This window comes from Thermobia domestica, chromosome 16 (assembly GCF_964235325.1).
Source record: "Thermobia domestica chromosome 16, izTheDome1.hap1.1, whole genome shotgun sequence".
In the NCBI taxonomy this organism is placed as follows: Eukaryota; Metazoa; Arthropoda; class Insecta; order Zygentoma; family Lepismatidae; genus Thermobia; species Thermobia domestica.
This window is the reverse complement of record NC_137469.1, coordinates 127401863-127422283: the sequence shown is the minus strand read 5'-3', so window position 1 is coordinate 127422283 and position 20421 is coordinate 127401863. Positions and strand designations below refer to the sequence as shown.

At 35.2% G+C, this 20421-nt stretch overlaps 1 protein-coding gene across 3 annotated transcripts in view; it reads left to right on the top strand.

Annotated features, from left to right (window-relative positions):
- Positions 1-20421, top strand: part of LOC145673403 (uncharacterized) — a 501393-nt gene that overhangs the window by 386474 nt on the left and 94498 nt on the right. For all 3 annotated transcript variants that reach the window (XM_081743070.1, XM_081743067.1, XM_081743068.1), the window contains exons 22-24: positions 1210-1393; positions 8979-9281; positions 11666-11904. In XM_081743070.1, the coding sequence (XP_081599196.1) occupies positions 1210-1393; positions 8979-9281; positions 11666-11904 (726 nt within the window). The remainder of the gene's footprint in view (positions 1-1209; positions 1394-8978; positions 9282-11665; positions 11905-20421) is intronic.

Genomic DNA, 20421 nt, shown 5'->3' with positions numbered 1-20421 from the left:
GACTTCTTTCTTTAACTTTTCAAATGGTAATTAAAATTAAATGGTTTACATACTTGTTGATAATTCTTCATATGATATCTTACCGTTTGTTATATGTGTTAGAAGTAGATAATGTAATAGTTGGTATGGTCTTCACGATCTTTAGTTTCATTAAAACATGTCTTAAATTTTTCTAGATGATTATTCTTCCTTATTTTACAGATTCCTCTTGTTTTACCATGAGTTGTGATTATATACGATAATGTTTCCTGTGTTATATTAAAAATTAAACAAGGGATAATAAGCTATCGAAGAATTAGATAAATACGTAGTAACAAATACCATGTAAGATTAGTAAAAGTTGCACTACACTAAAGCACATAACCCTTCATACCATCTTTTACGTCCCGAACCAATGTAATTGTCTTATTCGCGCATTGTTTTCTGTGAATGATAATTATTTCCTGAAATAATTACGTATTTAGTGCATTTAAAAGAGCGTACTACCTCTGAATTTTATAAATTATCACTTAATAATGTTAGTAATGTAATAGATTTATTTGCCTCTCAACGATCTAACTTATGCATTGAAAACACGGAGAACTATCTTCCTAACTTCCTAACATAACTTAATGGTATGATACAACGTGAAATAATTTCATAGTTGCGTATTCATTTCAAATGCGGCCATTTTCTTAATTTACTTATGGCCTACCATCTAATTTTAGAAATTCTTTAGGAGGGTTATAAGCAAACATAAAATTACTTTCCACAGAACCGTACTTAAAACATGTATTGGACTATTCAAACCTAGTTACGTCAGTTTTTCACGTCCGACAATGATAGATTGACTTCATCGGAGAATATACATCATAGGATCTCTCTCTCTCTCTTTCTATCTTTAATGTAGGCATGATAATCTGGAATGGTGTATTGGATTTTTACTTCTTTTCCAGCGTTACTATTAGCTTAATCCTATGTAGTGTTTTAAGGGCAGCTGAGAGCAAGATGGATTATACTGTCCATTGTTGCTACGAGGTATTTCAGAATAAAGAATTTGGGAAAAGAGTTAACGAAAAAAAAAACTCAGGTATTCCGTTGATACAAAGATATGAGCTATTGGATTGGAATGGTTAGGACATCTGGCATAAGTAATAGAACATACAGTTGAATTACATGTTATATTTACATTAATGTTTTGTATTAAATTGCTTTCTTGCCTAAAAACAGTGCCTTCGTCGTCTGCCGTGCGAGACCGAATCTTGTTCATCTTCAGCAGATAATGTAACAGTCAGCATAAATCATGTTAGCTTGTATGGTCTATATCCACTTGCGCAATACGAAATAAAAGTAGCAGCATTCACTGGTGTCATAGGGGAATACTCAAGAATACTTGCATTAGTTGATCCTGAAAGTAAGTTGAAAAAGTTATTTACCTATATATTGATTTAACGAAATAATCTAGCTACAAAGTAAAATATTTTATATTGGATTGTAAGATAAGTTGATAAAGTTATTTACTATCACACTTAAATAACAATAAATGAATGTATGAACGTTATAATGCACTTCCCTTCCCATGTTCAATTGTAGTATATATGTCAGGTTAATTTGTAATTTCTGATTTAACATGGATAGAACTTATAAATAAATTAAAAGAACTCTAATAGACATAAATGATTTAATCAATCGTCAGATTATATCGGCAGCACAGGGTGTCTAAGTTAAGCTAAAGTAATCCAAATGAGAACTAGAAATCTCATTTAATTACATAGTTTTATTGCAGTACATTTTTACACTTACTTAGATATTCCTTTAAGGAAATAATCTAGCTACAAAGTAAGACACTTTAAATTAAAAGTGTAGGAAAGTAAATTGATAAAATTGTTTACGTGTAGATGTTGATTTAACGAAATAAACTAGCTACCGAGTAAAATATCTTATATTAAGAATGTGACAATAAAATAATCTAGTAAAATAGTTTCTTTGCAAAATAGTAAATACAGAATACCGTAGCTTTATCTACAACAGGAAGCTGAATTTCTTGCTTCTTGTGAGTGTGGAAAAGAAGTAATATGGTTATTTCGTTTATTTATTGAACTCTTAACAATCATGATTTAATTTCTGGTATGATGGTAGATAACTTTAGTTAGTGCTGGGAACGCAGAAGTTCACAAGAAATTCCAAATATATAGAGGTCAAATATTATTTTGTTTGTGAATGTGTTGAATAACGAAAAAATGATGGGCATCATAAAAAATGAAAGCTACAATTGGTAGATTTGTTTACAAAATCGGTTGATAAAATCAAACTTTATTCTTACGAAACAACATTGGTGTTTCAGCATGTATGTGTGTTTTATAGGATGCATATATATTACATTAAGAAATTTTGTATCTGGAGGAAATGTTAATGACGTATGGAATTTGAATTTCTGCTGGTATTTGTTTTGTGTTGTTTTCGCTGAATACCTCGTTCTCAGTGTAGAAGGATATGTTGTGGACATCTATTGACAGTTTCATAAAGCTCAGAGAGGAAACTTACATTTATGACAAACTGTGGCCTATCTCTGTAGTTCGGTCTACTATGTTTTGTTTTTCTGAAAGTTAATATTATGTTGAAGTTGCGATTGGCCTTCAGTGTAGAGCGTAGAACTGCTTATACTAAGAAAATGTAATACAACAGAAATAACTTTAGTTGTTGTACTATTTTACTTTGTCTGCCTTTACTTATTTACGCTAAGTTCCACAGCAACAAGGCCCCTTACCCTAACATTTAGTTACTGTACTGAACTTACAGTAGCAGAGCAGTACTTTCAGCTACTGTAAGTTTTGTTGATTGTTCTTCGCTGGATTTTATTCCAATGGAAATTTCGATGTTGTGTTACAGTCCACAGTGCTGGAGGTCCAATAGAACACCACCGGTGGTAGCAGCGAGGTTTCTTCTGGAGGGAGTACCCTTCAAAATCGGTCCGTCAATCTCCTGTATAAATTCATTTCTTTAGAAAGAAGAAGTGTTCAAAAAAATCAAATCATTAAATATATAGTTCTGTTTCGTAGACATGAAAAGAATATTTCTTCTCGTAAAGCAGTAAACTGAAAAGTCTGGATGGCGAATATACCTAGGTAGTCAAGAACATTTTAACTTTCTTTACCTGCATTTGATTTAACATCATTGTGTGATGCATGTAGCTGATGATCAAGGTCGACAATCAGTTGATTTCCACAGAGGCGTTCTTTTGCTGTTGCAACCAGGCAAGTTTTAACGCTTTCATATAGCTTCACAGTTCTGCGACCAAAGTGATGCCCGGGACATTTTGGTCGTTTCGTATAGATTTTGAAGCGTTGAGTCCTAAAATGAAGTCAGAATTTGCCCATCACGCCTCATCCTAAAGACGCCTCAAAAGATTAATAGAGCTTTACATTGGCAGCCCTGGCGACCTCCCTAATTGTTACAGAGACATAAATGATACATAGTTAGAAAGCTTATGGAACATAGATTTTAACGAGGTATCACCCATGCTTCTACGTCCATACCCTTAGAAAAAGATGATGAAGAAAATCGTTTTCCTTATTTTTTACTTTCGGGGCTCTGGCAACCCTGATCGTTGACGTACATACGCAAAAAAAAAACTCACTTATAGACCAGACATTGGGTACACGCACACAAAAAGAGGGGCGTAGAACCAATGGCAAGGAAGAAAAAATTCGGAACCTCGACCTTACTATGGGCAGCTTGTATTTCCCCACAATCACCATTTTCCCCCATTTGGCAGCCCTGGCGACGCCAAATTGTCATAGGGACATGAAGTACCTAATTGGAAAGCTTATGGAACACAGATTCCAATGAAGTATCACTCATTAACCGCGTCCCATACCCTTAGAAAAAGTAGAAAACCATAACAGTGTTGCCAAAGCTAAAAAAACAGCTTTGAAAAAAACTTGCACTGCGCAAGGATTCTGCTGAGCTATTAGAATCTCGACTGAAATCAAAGAAACCTACTTGCGCCAGGTTCAGCTGTTTTTGTACCGGTCTAGTGAAAAAACTTCCATATTTCGCTGAAGAGCAAGCTCTTGTATTTTGTAATGATATTTGTGGTTTAATGGGACAGTATCAAATACAATACAATGCATCTGATTGCAAGTTCATCGATTAATCTAAAAAGAATCTAAAAGCTGTCTTCCTGCATAATGGCAATACATATGCATCTCTTGCAATTGGCCACTCTACTCACGTGAAAGAAACGTTATGAGAGTCCGAAATTAGTAGTGCAGAAAATCAAGTATGAAGAACACGGGTGGTTGGTATGTGGTTAATTTAAAGTGCTTTCTATGTTATTGGGACAACAAGCGGATTATACTAAATTACCACGTTTCCTTTGCTTATGGGACAGTTGTGACAAAGAAAGTCATTGTAGCGACAAACAGTGCCGACAAAGAGATGCTTTCAAACATGGAGGGGCAAATGTTGTGAGGGAGGGCCTAATTCCTGCTAACAATGTTCTGATACCACCCCTGCACATGAAGTTAGGTTTTGTAAAACAATTAATCAAAGTTCTCCTTAAAGATGGTGAATATTTCAAGTATCTATGCTTCAAGTTTCCAAGTTTGTCAGATGGAAAACTGAAGGAAAGCATTTTAATTGGACCTGATACAAGGAAACTCGTCGCCGAACCTCGTTTCCTTGAAAGTATGAATGACACGGAGAAACAAGTTTGGATTTCTTTCGTAGAAGTGGAAAAGTTCACGGGCTATCTGAAAGTGCCAAATTACAGAGAAATTGTCCAAAATATGTTCGTAGCGTTCAGAGCTCTTGGTTTTTTCATGAGCTTAAAGATCAATTTCTTGCATTCTCACGGTGACTACTTCCCCGAAAACTTGGTAAGTGCAGAACAAGGGGAGTGGTTCTATAGGACTTCAAGATAATGAAAAGTAGATATCAAGGCAAATGGGTTGGATAATTGTCAAGGACATTCCAGTAACATGCTAGAAATGCACCAGAAATCTAGCACCATAAGCATCAATGGCAGGGAAGCTTTATTCCAATTTCATAAATGCCTTGTAGTTATTAACATAGTCTTTTCGCTGAATCTACCATAGGTATTGGAATGATTTGGGGTATAATATTTCATGATGCGTAGAACGATCTGGATGATATTTTGTTCACATCCAAGTATAGCGTAGGGTTTGCAACCAAAAATAAAGAAATGTTTTTTAAAATTTTTTAAAACAATGGGATGTTTCCATATATTCTCGGTACCTAATTTCCCTCCTGGTATTGGTACCGGAATGATGGTGATAGTGTATCGAATCATGGTGTTAGAGAAATAAGTTGATATAGAATATATTTCTCGGCGGCAATTACGGAGGACATAGGAAATTTCTAAACTATGTAATTAGGATGAACTGGGGAGAATTTTAGGAGGAAATAGGTACAAAGTATATTTTCCCCACTTTAGTTTTATCCGATCCTGACCAAATTTGCAGATTATGTTACCAGTATTTAAAAGTTATTTTCGGACTATAAATTATATTTTTATCACGCAGGGTTGGTAACCCACAAAATTGTCTCCTTTTAAAAGAAGGACACTTTTTCCCAATTTTCAGTCCATAATTTCCTAGCGGTGCATTTGACTAAAAGTATTCGTACATTTACTAAAGGCGTGGTATCGGACGATTAAAAAAGGGTATGACTCATTCCTCTATGATAATCAGGGGTGGGACAATAGGTCCCTAAGTAAAACCTTACACAAAACACGAAAAAAGTGACGGATTTTTAAGGGAATTATTTATTTTCTTGAAAACCTGACGTGTTGCAGTCCAATGGAGGTCATTTTCGGTTTTAGTATGTCGAAACCAATAAGAATCAGTAAATACATCCACGGCATCAGAAAACAAGCTTAGTTTGCAGACCTGTGATAATTGTTTACCTTATTAATGTTAGAAACTCCGCAAAGTGAAAATAAGAAGGTTGGTTGTTCCCTTTTCCTCAAATATTCATTTAAAAGTTTTGGAAAATTGTTGTACAGTATTTTTCCCTCTTTTTTGAACAAAATAACCACAAAAACTACTAAACCTATACTACTTTTTAATTTCAGAATGATATAAGCATAGAACGATGATTTACCTTAGCAAAAAATTGAAACAGTCAGGAAAAAAAAAGCCAAGTGTTAGAATTAGGAAAGGTTTGGATAAATTATAAAACTAGCATTTAATTTATGTATTGATATCTCTACATCATTCACTTGTCAGCTGTCGATGTTTAAAGAAAATATTGCAGCACGTGTAAAGAGCGGTTATGATTTCATTGTATTGTGAGATCAAGCAGCACGTTCTAGACAAACAATACTGGTAATAGCAACTTTTTCAATCTGTTATTTTTCCCAATGGACCGATAGGGATGAAGGCGGGTGTAAAGAATCTATATATATAAAAGAGAACGTACAAATCCTTTGTTAGCTCATCACGCTAATACGGCTGAACCAATTTCTTTCATTTTGGGGGGTTATTAAGATTTGGACCCTAGATGGTTTTTATCATATCACTTTAATATTCAATTACCAGTGTCTTGAGATAATTGACCATTCAAGTGTCCATAACGTAGAAATCCTTTGTTAGCTCATCATAGCTAAATCTAACCGTATTTATATGCAACCCACATGACCGTGTCACTCGGCGGGTTAACATAAATGACAGGCGATATAATGTTAACATTTACTGCAATCTTCTATGGTTTTTATCATATCACTTGAAAGCGAAAAAGTAAAAATTATCTAAGTAACAAAGTTTATTGCGTTCCGGGGTGACCCCAGCGAAGCGGGGTGAACGCTGCTAGTTTGTCAATATCTCTATCTCCAAGTCAGAAAACAAAGAATAATTTCTTGCTGTGATCCATGTAGAATTAAATCTGCGATCAGATATTTTGTCTCAGTTTCTAATGCAAAGGACTTGAAGCAACTGAAGATTGAACAATTGACTGTGTTCCGGCGAGCTTTTACCTGTTTCTCCGTCTATTACTTGGTGGTCGGGCACTTGTTAATACCGATTCAGATGAACGGAATGTTGAGGATAAGGAATAATGAAATAAGAGGTCTATATGTATTGGTCAAGATCTTGTGTTTGGTGCAAGTGGAAAAAAGACAAAAACCCTCCGAAACACAAATAGCAAATGACAAAACTTTACTGGTTCTAGTATTGTTTATGTGCCTGATTTCTCAGTATAATGAAGTCATAATCGATCTTCACGTGTGCTGCAATCTTTAATTTCAACGCCGATAGCTGGCTAGTGAAAGATTTGGGAATTAAAATAGGTAATTTAAATGTTAGTCCTTTATAATGCATGCGAAATTTGTCCAATTCTAACACATGACCATTGACTGCTTCATTTCTTGTCCAAGACAAATTATTGTTAAAGCCACTTCCTTCGTTCCAGTTTCAGCTTTACTTGTGTCTCTTAGAATTTTCTTTAGATGGTTTGAGTGGTGAGAATCTTCTCCAGCAATAAGATCACTTATACCTATCACACGAATATGAACTACCTCGATATATTTAGATGCTGAAAGAATTTTATACTTTCTGGTTACATCACATGTCTTCTAATTGAAATTACTAATTGAATTTAGTGCCCTGATAAATTATGCAGATTTTATAGTTCTCTGTTCTTAGGTTGTTTTTCAGAGTGAAGTGCGTTCCGGCAGAACATCATATTTCGGAACAGAAACGCTAAGCTCGTAACGTTTCTGCATTTTTATCTTTTGTGGATAGAAGTTCTGGTTTAGAGTCAGAAATGGAAACTGGTCCCAATCTGCTAATTGCCTCTCTGTAACTGATATCATATAACTTTTTTCTTGCGTTGAATGCATCATTCACTGAATTAAGGCCTTGTGGACTTGCATCAACTAGAGTATCACCCGTAATTCTTGAGAAATGATGCAAAGATGATGGTACACTTGCAAAGGTGCCCATCAGCGGGGCAAGGGGGCGCTCGCCCCCCTAGAGGAAATTGCACTTCAGAATATCGAAAATCCAATAGAATTTTTACAATAGTTACAGCAAAATTTGAAACTGTTTTTGAAACGTCGCTTATACTTGCCCCCCCTTGGAAAACATAACATGGGCGCCCTTGTACACTTGCTCAGATCATTTCAAATTTATAAATGTCGCTATGGTTCTATGTTTCATAAAACCGTATCATTTTTAAATAAAGAAAAATAAAACATATATTATATGTTTAATACACATTTCAGAATTGGTCCAGTCTAGTACGTGATGAAGAAGTGAGTAGAGTTGCGCTTGATCTCACGGATATTAATTAGTATTAAATATTTTAGTAGATACGCTCATATTTTTAATTAGTACTTTTGATAACGTCGCCTTCATTTCATAATTTATTTCGTAACTCTAGTTTTTAAAACTATTCGTTTTATCGATACATAAATTGTCATTTCAACTTAGCAAATGTGTGTCAATACCTGCACAAATATGTGATTTACTTCTTGTAAAAGCATTGATCTGACATTTGTGAGTAGTTATTATTTGTTTTAAACAGAAGTGTAGATATTTATTTTCCTTTTCAATATAATTATATAAATTAATTCTGTCATATGAACATATTTTTCAGAAGCGTTTCATGCAAGTAGTTTTCCAACTTTAACCTTTCCAAGTTTAACCTTAACATACATTAGAGGCATTATAACTACATCGAAAGTGTTAAGTTTGAAATAAAAGTATATTTTCAATATTTTCTACACGCTTGTTTTATTTTTTCCCAACTTTTTAAATATAATCAAATCGGTTACGAATTAAACAATTGACCCTCAGGATAAGACTATCCGGTGTGCCAATTTTTAACTTTCCAGCTAAATTCCTCTAAAAGTTACGTAGTTTTGAGCACTTTTGTTTGCCTTTTTGCCCCACTGTGCGTCGGGTCAATTCACCTATTTGTCTAACAATATTTCAAATGAAGGAATCTAACATTAATTGTACGAGTTTCTTTTACAGTTCCTTTTGTTCAACCATCTCTAAGTGAGAAAGCAACTTTCGGAACAAACACTACTCTTATTGTTCACTGGAATCCTCCTGATAACTGCAGAGATATCAATGGTTTTCTTTATGGCTATCGATATGAATTATTTGAACTCGGAATGAACACTCCATTACAAAGTGGAGAAACAGACAACACGTCAGCAACATTCAAGAATCTTTCTCCACGTACTGAGTATGATGTGAAAGTTTATGTAATGACATCTGGTGGATGGAACGCTAAACTTCCATTTGTAATAAGCGCCGTCACTAAAGCAACAAGTACGTATGTTTTTCTCAATATGTTTGATTCATCGTAAATATGATATCTATTCATTGATTATAGTAATAAAATAGTTAATTTCATGCGTTATTATTAAATGTGCAGATAAACATTCTTGTTTTTATATATATGCACACCATCCTGTCGTCCAGAAATCGTACAAATTTTTCAACTATTTCCGTTCCTGATTGCAATGTGTATGTTATTAGTTATTATTGTAACTGATAGGTTGAATATTTGAATGACGACAAAAAATATTGTAGAACTTGTACTAGTGTAAGTTTCTTAATTGCGGTGAAGTCACCTGTCATTGATTTTGAAACGAATCTTTTTTAAAAGTTGTTATGGGAAAACTACTATCTATCTGTACTTCACATTTAGAGGTTTATAGCTACACTAAAAAGAAAACTATGTGGCGTACGTAGGAACTTAGATTACATGTGTAAATCCTGTATTTTTTTGGACTTAACATCAAACGTATAACTGAAAAAGTATATTTTATAATGCTTTCCGTACAAGTGTTCTGAATAAAGTACTTTCCGTGCGAACAAAACAACTATATATAGGCGGTCAGTATTTCATATTCAGATGGATATAGTAACATATAGCTGACGTATGTAACATTCGTATATGTATCTAATATACGGAAGACTGTTAGATGGCATACATCCTGGAGTGACTTGGTGTATCATCCAAGCGGAAAAAGTATGTAACATATGGACAACGTATGATCCGTACTGATTTCTGTAGTAAACATAAGGATTCCGTATATTTGTACAATATACCGCTGTCTGGATAACGGATTTTTCTCAGTGTAAAGAAACAAATGCCTAGACACCGTAATCTTCCATTCACTTGTATACAATATCAAGATGTACTACACTGGATACTTTCGTCTATATTGGATAACTTCTGTTGAATTCATAGTACATAGAGTAATATATGTCAAGATGATTAACACGAAATTTTACATAAGTATTCCTTGGTAAATGAGCGACGTCACCATCAATAGAACTACAAGGGAAAGACGTGTAAGCATATAGGTGATATGGTTGAGTGTCGTCTAGGAGAAAATATTTTTTTTTTTTTAATTTTTCATGCACTTAGAATATTTAAGTATTTTCTCCTATTTATTACTCATGCGATTGTCGTCACAAAATATATAATAATATTTCGGAGTTTTAAAAATATTTCACTCATAAACTAAACTAGCTCACATCTTATTTTGTAAATAATAGCGAAAGTACATTTTAAGATGATATGGCATAGTCGAAATGCTCTGTGGTATACACAAAACTGTACACTTGGGTTAAGTATCGCTCAGAGAGAATGGACTATGGTATTTTAACAGATCTATGTTTTCTGAAATGATGTTATTCTTATTGTTCCTTCTCAGTCACCTGATGAATTTCCTCCATATCTCAAGGATACCTATATGATAATCCAATTCCTGAAGAAGAAGAAGAAGAAGAAGAAGAAGAAGAAGAAGAGCATGAACCAAGAAAAGATAAAATTATTTCTTTGAACATAGATCATACCTAATAATAAATAAATCCAGTTATACAGGCACAGAATACCTGGAGTGTCAAATTTTGATGAGTATTCCAATCAAGCAACAGATATTAAACGAACCCTCGATTACCAGATGCAAAGTATTAAAATTTGAACGCATTAATGTTTTTCGGATTTTATCTTATAATGTAAACCCACACCTCATATAGCCTCGGTACTCGAAAGAAACACTAAATATAAACTAAAAACTACTCCAGAGGAAAAAGAGAAGCAATGAAAGCACTAGTTTTGAGTCTAACTTAACTAAATCTAAGGAAACATTAAAAGAGCAAAGCAAATAAAATGTTATGAAAGAAAAGAGGCGAATGTAGACATTCATGTTCATGGGACAGCAAGGATTATCAAAAATTCACTGGTTAAGCCAGATAATATAACAGGTACTATAACAGTATAATACTACTGTACAGAAAAGTATTTCTTTAAAGTAAAAGAAGCATGTTGAAAATTATGGGAAAGGAATATGAATGTGTATTTTCCGAGACAGTCCTTTCCGTTTTGAATTATTCTAACGTTATTTTGAGGTAAATTTCTACCATTATCACTAGTTCTGACAACACTTGAAGCACTTAGAGAATAAAAGTGTTATGTTACATTTATCGAAACGTTGAATCCTGTCGGTTCGTGCGCGTGTTATATGTTAATCATGCTTCATAACACATCATTTAGTGAGTCCTCGTCCCAGTGAAGAGATTTGGAAACGATGAAAAGTGTATGTTAACAGACATAATTGTGAAAGTCAATTTTCCCGAAATGTACAATTTGTTACATATCACCTTTATCCTCTAACCGCTTCACTTGTCTTTATGAACAGGTCCAGGTCCAGTTGAGAATCTTGTGGTGTACAAAAGAGGTCGCCGAATGTTGGGCTTGCGCTGGGATAAGCCGAAACAGACGTATGGAGCATTAGAATCATTTACGTTAACGTTTCGAAGGGAAACTGATGGTGAAGAAGTAGCGGAAACAGTAACAGTAGCTCCCTGCCCAATATGGAATACATCCTTCTGCCATACAATAACTACTCTCACGCCAAATGAGGAGTACACAGTCACAGTATGTATTGACATCTAATATTTTATATTATATTTTATTATTTACCTTAATCCTATCAGCAGAATTAGTATTCCTGCGTCGCCTAGGGGTGTTCGATAAGGCTGAGGACCTCTCGAACTTCGGGAGTGAAAATTTATCGAGTTGTTATCGGTTACTCGAAACCGTTCGAGTATTTGAAATTATCGAAGTTTCGGGTATTATCAAAGTTTCGGGCATTATCGAAATTTTGAGTGTTATCGAAGTTTCGGGTATTATCGAAGTTTCGGGCTTTATCGAAATTTCGAGTCTTATCGAAGTTTCGGGTATTATCAAAAGTTCGAGTATTATCGAAGTTTCGGGTATTATCGAAAGTACGAATATTATGAGTTTCTTGCAGCCAATGATTCCTTTTTGCAGCCAAACTAGTCAGACAACTTTTATCATCTGATAAGTTATTGCAAAGTTGTATTTGTGAGGAGAAAGGATAGCGTGCAGAAAGGGACTGCGTTTTCGAGAGACATACACACACAGAAGGACTAGCTCGGAAGGACTAGCTTGCCAAGTTGCATTAAAATAGCAGAAATCAAATGTTAGCTGCTGTCGGCATTCGTGGCCGAGTGGGCTAGCGTTATATGCTAGTAATAAAAGTCTGTTTTGGCGCGAGTTCAAACCCGGCCCGAGGAAAGTTTTTTTTAACATTTTATAACACTTATTAAATTAAAATAATATGAAAATAATACTTAAAAAAGTGATTTATTTATTTTTGTGCAGATAAGTAGTTGTAGTACTTATGCCCTTGTACTCCATCATATAGGGCTCGTTTTGTTCCCCTTGTACTTCATGATATAAATTTTGTGACCAACTTAAAACAACTGGCTAGGATAGCACATAAAACAGCTAGCTAGAGTAGCGCGCGGAAAAACGTACTTCCGGGAGTATTACTCTCCCGAGCGGGTCGTCACACAGATACACAGGAAGTTCAACTTCTTCCTGAATTTTAACTCTTATTTGTTATTTGCTGACCACCTATTGTATCAGTGTTGCCAGACATATGGTCTTAAACGTACAAATACAGTAATTTGCTCTTCGTAGGATATAGTATACGGTCCAACACCTCAACCACATTAATCATGTGCGGTATTGCTAAAATTTTGTAGCAAAACTTTATTTTTTTCAGCCAAATGTGTTATCTTCTGTCATGTTTTCTCTTTCTCAATGGCCTCTAGTTTACACATTGCCGCAATTAGATATGATGATGCTTTGGGCGCAACCCCCCTTTCTCTTGTCAGTAAAATAAATGTTAATCAAATCAGTGGTGATTTCAGGGGGTTGCTCAGGAGGGATATTTTCCCACAAACATGTCTGATCGTGTTCACCTTCGGTTACCAGTATCTTTGATACTTTCACCCTCCGTGTATTCAGAATCTCCCGGGGTAGGATTACCATAATTTCCGGACACCAATCCCGGATTTTTTTTTGAATGGTGTGTGTTTATTAAGAAGTTATAAAAAGTCTAACCTTAAGTTTCAAAAATGCTTATGTTCATTTTCTTTACTTAAAATATTTTTTATTGTCTTAGTTATTTTCTAAATTATTTTTCTGAGTAAAGTATTCTTCCGAGGAACACCTTATCTCTATTGATTTTTCATAAATATCAGCACGAGACAGATTTGCAATCCAACAATTTGACCAAATACAGTGAAATTTCCCGACATTCCATTTTCCCTAAACTTTCGGACATTAGTTTATTCCAGACAATTTTCCGGACGCAGGCTTGAATCCCGGACGTATGGTAAGCCTACCTTTGAAATTATTACTGAGTTTAATGATGAAGATGAAAAGCGGAAATAAATCTATTACCACGACAGTGAATATATACAGTGCATGTTCTAAACAGTTGGTTTGTACATTATGATGAATTCACATACTAGCGGATCCAGAAGCGTCGTTAGGAGGGGGTAGATTGCTTCCTAGACGAATAATGTAGGCCTAAAACACGTAACAGTTTTACATCAATTCAGAATAACGTGGTGCACTATTTTATATATAGGCCTATTAAAAGGTGGATTAAATATTAAATATTAGCAACTTTGACTTAGAAACCTAGTCGTAAAAGGATCAGAATTTTGGAAAGTATATTAGTTCACCCAGTGACGTATGCAAAGCTTTATCAAGACCTCTTGAAGCTCCTAAGTTCGTATAATTTCAGGTGTTTGTATCTATATCAAACACCTAAATTTATTTTTCCATTATCATTATCATGTTAATCAAGGAGGTTAAAACCTAGAAACCCCATTGCGTACACCACTAGTTCACCTAACGTTGAAGTATTCTCTCTCTCTTCTATCCTACTTTTCCTCCAGTCTCAGTTTATTCATTATCTCATCTTTGTAGGAATATTTGGGATAGGACTCTCTCATTTCTCTATTACTGGCTGACATATCATGCTGTAAGACTTATATTCTTTTATTCGTAGTGAAACAAACTTTAGTTTAACTTAGAGCTAAGCGAAGTGGTTAATATTAGTATGGTTCCGGTTTCGATCCCAATGAAGGTGGTTGCCTTAGATAAGAGTCAGAGTAATGTTTTGAATCTTACTTTATGAAAGAGGGCTTATGCCATATAGCTTTTATGTTGAACTGTAATATTAATACCCACTCAAACAATCAATTGTGAATTTTACAGTAGGATACATGACGATGCATCAATATAAGTTACACCAAAAAAACTCATTTTCTAAATTTCAATACAAAACATCAATAGACCTGGTAATCTTGAAAACCTGTGGAAGAGAAGAAAGTTATCAAACATTCTGATAAGACCTAGTTGCCACCCTCCCCACTGCCTTCATTGGTAGAGGACTTACGCGATCAGAATATTCTTAGAAGGGACACAAAAATCACAAAGAAGGCTTGGTTGTTTGTAGGCATGCATAGTAGGACCTTTTTTTAACTCTCTCACTCAATCATACATTGACCATCTGTTTTGCAGTATTGCTTTTGTCTGATTCATCTATATCAATACATAAACTGGGTCTGCTCTTGAACTATGTTGTTTGGTTCCGTCCTCTATTTCCATTAACCGAATCCGCTGTCTCATCCGTCTTTTCCTTCCGCTGCGCAAATCCGTCTTTTCATTGTGCCAATCAATCCGGTTCCTTTTAGAGATTCGATCCTTTCATTCCACTAAAGGATTCGTTCTTTTGGAACGAATCGTTCTGGAACTACCCATCACTAATTGAAAGTATGAATATTATCGAAGTTTCGGGTATTATCGAAAGTTTGAATATTGTCAAAGTTTCGAGTATTATCAAAAGTTCGAACATTATCGAAGTTCCGGATATTGGAAAGTTGTAGTGTTATCAAAATTTCAGGAAATTTTGAAAATTTGATTATTACAGGAATTTCGGGTATACTCGAAAATTAGAATATTAACAAAATTTCTGGTATTCTTGAAACTTTGGGTATTATCGAAATTTCGAGCATTATCCAAACTTTCAATATTACTGACATTTCGGTTATTGCCAAACCATTAAGAAACTTCATTAGTAGAGTATTCAAAAGTTTTCCAATGTCACCAAATTTTATCAATCATGATTTTTTTCTTGATGTGGTTGTAGGCCCGTCTCTTATGCACGAGGCTAATGGTGCCAAAGAAGTATACATGCCTGAATGACATTCGAATCAAAGATCCCTAGCTTCGGAGTGCAGCAAGCTAACCCCTCTTTTTTTTAAACAAGTTTGGCATGAAATCTTAATGCCCGTAACAATGCAGAAATTAATAATAATTATGTCAGGTATAAAGGTAAAAAGTGCTTATTAATGCTTGATATTTTACCTGTAATTTGAAAGATTTAGAATCTATCAATGTCATCCCATAGGAGAGGAAATGGATATTACTAAGTGTTAACATGGTTTTCCACAAAAATTGAGATTTCAACCTTATAGCCGTCAAGCAATCCACTCTGACCCACTTTTTTCTACCTTTTAGTCCACCCTATAAAAGGGACGGGCTAAAGTAACGGCTTGCACCTAGGGTTGCCAACTGGCCGGTTTTTCACCGGCCTGGCCGGATATATTGATGTTATTTTGATTAAAGCCGGTGACCGGTCAAACTTCTTACAAGCCCCTTTATGACCTGTTTTTCAAATATGTATCTAGTTTGAAGTATAGATTTAAAAAGTAATCTTCATTCTGTAAATCCAAAACTGTCACCTTTCATCATCTACCAAAGATGAACATATTTTGTTCACCTGTTTAGACAGTTTTAAAGAGATGATAGGGACTGTATCAGAGAAAATTTGAAAATGACTTGTAAGGAATTTTATACATTTATTGAGAGTGAAAAAGGACTTCTTAAAGAGATTTCCTGTAGTTGAAGTATACGTTTAGATAATAAATTTCATTTTCCAAGTACAAAATTGTCACGTAAAGATTAATATATTTTTATTCATCTGTTTCGATGATTTTAAAAAAGTTGCAGTTACTAATAAATACAATAAAATGAACAATGCCGATTTCAGTTTCTCATTTATAGCACAATGTATCTATTAAGATTATTAGTGAATGTACAAAGGATTATGCAGAATACAGGTTCTAATGCACTTTTGTTCACGATAGTACATTTTCTTCCCATGGATGGGTCCCAACCACGGGCGTCATTTCAGACTTCGCTTGAAGGGGAGCAAGTGCACCACCGACAAAATACTTTCACGTTTTGTACTACTATATTAGTAGACAATCGATTAAAGTATACGTATTTCTCAAACTCTTCAGAGAGGGGGAGCAATTGCTCCCTCCTGCATCCCCTGGTCCTAACAGAGATACTTCACACTTAGACCTATATCATAGGGAATTTTGGGGGTGCTGGTTTTTTTATTTTCCAGAGTTGGCAACCCTACTCGCTCCATATGTGTGTGTGTCTGTGCTATGCAAAGGACACCAGATAGAGCGATGCGCTTTTGCACATACTCTAACATTGTAAGTTAGTGCCACAGACAACAGAACCGGCACGGTAAAAGTTGTTAGTCGCACCATTTCATTTCAACATGGTGGCCAAAAGAAAATAGAGACAATGGGAAAGTGATGAAGTATAATCACGCTAATATTCTAAATTGATGAACCGTATCGAGTGATTCTTTGCACGATTACTGACCTTAGTCAACTACAGTTACAGGCTTGTAATTTCATGAGGAGTGGGCTCCGGCGGGTGCGAAAAGGAACGTTCGAAAACGGTAAAAATGAGGGTTCTTCTGTGAACCTTCTTATCGGCGGAGGGAATGTGTCGATTACTACGGTACTTCGTCATAGGCATTTCAACATGGCGCAAAACAGAAATTTTGTTCATACAAAGGCGCGCTAAAAATAGAAGGGCGGTCTCAAGACCCGGTTTCTAATCGTTACATCTTACTACAGTACGTGACCATAGGTATTTCAAAATGGCAGCAGAGAAGAAAATGGAGGGCAACAAGATGGTCGTTAAAAAAAAAAAAAAAAGATAAAAGGAGAACACAGCGGAAGGCGGGTCTAGCTTGTTTTCCGTGCAGCAAATATTTGATGGAAAGAGATCTTTAGTAATGTAATGAAAGTTAGATTTCTATTACCATTGCAGTGTTCGCCTTTTTTGATTGTAGTTAAAATTTAATCGGGTTGTATAACTTTAAACTATTCTAAATCATATCTATAATTTGGTGTAAAAACCTACCTACTTCACATAACACATGGTATCATGAGTCTACTATGAAGAAAGGAAAAAGGCTGAAATATACTACTGAAACGTATTAAACATCAGATTCAAAAATGACAGTAAAAGATTATAGTGGTAGAGGAAGTTCGGGTATTATGGAATAGTCTTATAATATGGAATACCTCATTATCTCTCCTGTGATGTATTGCTTCCAAGCGGAGAGGAAAGAAACTACTACCTCACGTTCCCATGATGCTCTACAGTCAGTCTCCTTGTGATTGTGCCATTCGTTGTGTTGGTAGACGTGAAAATTTGATTTATTATTCGTGAAAATTTTTACAGGTAAGTGTTTCACAACCTGTATTTTCGTATTGAAATGTAATAGTACAACAATTCTTTGTTTACTATGACGTTGGATATACAGAGTGGTAGTTTGGTAAGCGCCATTATCCTATATGCCTTCGAATGCGTTTAACAGCTCTTTCGTTTCCAAGGTGACGTGGAGGGCAATATGAAATACCCACAAGAAAAGCATGGTATTCCGTATTCCGCATGGTATTCCGATTACAAAAATATCTATCGGTATTGGGCAATTAAAATACAATTATGATGACAACAATGCTTGTGTATTTTTTATTACAGCAAATTTTCTGATGATACAAGGGGTGAGTTTGGGTCCAGCGTTCATCATGTTTAATGTGAGCACACAATGACTGTGCCGATCCTGAAGCAGAGTATTATATTTATAACTTTTGCTAGTAATCACATTCAGTTATGGCTTGGCATTGAGAATTTTCATATATTGTCACTGTATTCATTGTATGTTCAACAGAAAACTCGTATGTTTTCTATATAGCATTTGTATTCCATATTACCCGACTATTTCATATTACCCTCCAAAGTGGTTTCTTTACAAATTATAAATTTTGCCCACCCCTGTAACGAAACTTCTTTATCAAGATACGCATAAATAAAACCAAATATATAAGGCGTATACTTGTTTTCATTTTTGTTTCAATGTGCAAATATTAACTGAGTTACAAGCGAATCAAAAATGATATTCCATAATACCCGAACTTCCTCTAATAGTAATAGAAGTAGTAGTAATATTAATATTGAGGGACCGTAATATTAATAATACTCATAACATCGAGAATACGCTCAAAGTAAGAACAAATACTCGAATTCAAGGGAGTTCCCCTTGTATTAAGGCAACAGGTGCATGATGAAAGCAAAGAGGAACATTTTAAAGTAAGTTCCATCAAAATTGTACAATCTGTTCGAAAGTTATCGTCGGACATCACACACAAAGAGACAGCACGATCTAGAGTGAGCTTCGCACCGAAAATTCCCAAAATTTGTTTCGATGAAACTCGAAGTCTAGATATTACACGAAACGTAGACAATCTCAAATACTCAAAGGGTTTCAAGTACCGGAAAATAAATTGTCAAAACCGAAGTTCGACAAGTCTTCAGCCTTATCAAACTTCCTTACCTTTTTCCTATATCAGAAGCTGTCTCCATCCAGAACTTTAATTTAAATTCTCGAAACCAGATAAAAAAACATCCTTATTCTGCCTACTCTGTTGTTGACAATCGGTAAAGTGGGATTTTGTAGACTAATGGCGCCTTATGCAGAGTCGTTTTGACGTATGATTAGCACCATACTAAATGTTTGACTGCTGCGGAAAACATGTGTTAGTCGAACACTAATATGGCACTAATCACGGATCAGAATGACTCTGCACAAGGCCCATGGTGTCTTGGATTCTAATCCTGTTTGGGTAATGCATGTTTTATCTTCCTTTCTCTGTCTCTGTCTGTCTGTCTGTCTGTCTTCTTCTTCTTCCTCTTCTTCTTCTCTCTCTTCTTCTTCTCTCTCTCTCTCTCTCCCCCTCTCTCTTCCCTGACAGACTACTTAATCCTTGTACATGCATAAACATTGGTCTTAAAGACATGTGGGTAGAAACTCTTCTTTCATTTCATTTCAAGGGAGGCAACTTTTAAAATAAACACCCTGCGTATATGTAGTACACATATAGGCCTACAACTATTAAACATAAATTTCTTACAAGGCTGTCTATATTCTTTATGATAAAGTAACGAGAAATGTTACAGTTTCGGAATATTAGGTAGAAAATTTCTATATTTAGATAGTTAATTGGTATTTAATTTAATAATATATATAAAAGAAATATAAATATTAGTTAACAAACTGAAATTACTCAAAATCCACTTCTGTTTTTCCAACACTACACTACCCAGACACACACACAAATGAAAAAGAACTGCATTAAAAAGATCTGGAAACTTCCGAATTCTTCTTGTGTGGGTTATCTGATTGAGTATGTGACATATAGCATGATTATCTCATGTTACGCAAAGATCATTAATCTTCTTTTTTTTGACACGTTATTGTGATAAGCCTCGCAACAGCATCCTCAAACCTTCGCCGAGATTACAGACAAAAGATCTCCTCCAGCTCCTTACCAGAGGGTAGCGTTCCCAAAACTGATGCAACGTTCCCTCTTTGTACTGCCATGCTGATGCGTTGCAGTAGAAAAGAGGTTGCTCTAGCATCTCCTGACGATAAAGAAATGCGGTGACCAACTTCTTTTATAAAGTTAAGGCCTTCGGGACCCCATGAACCACCCGATTCAATAGCTATAGCGACAAAATGATATTTGTCGAGTAAATTGCTATACTTCCTGCGTTTTTCTGTTTCTCGGCGAGCAGCCACGTTGCCAGCTTGTGCTGAGGAAGAATGTAAATTTGAAGGGGCGAAGGTGTCGCAACAAGTAAAATCCCATAGAAGTGCTTTTCCTTTCTTACCGGTATTAGGGTCATACCATC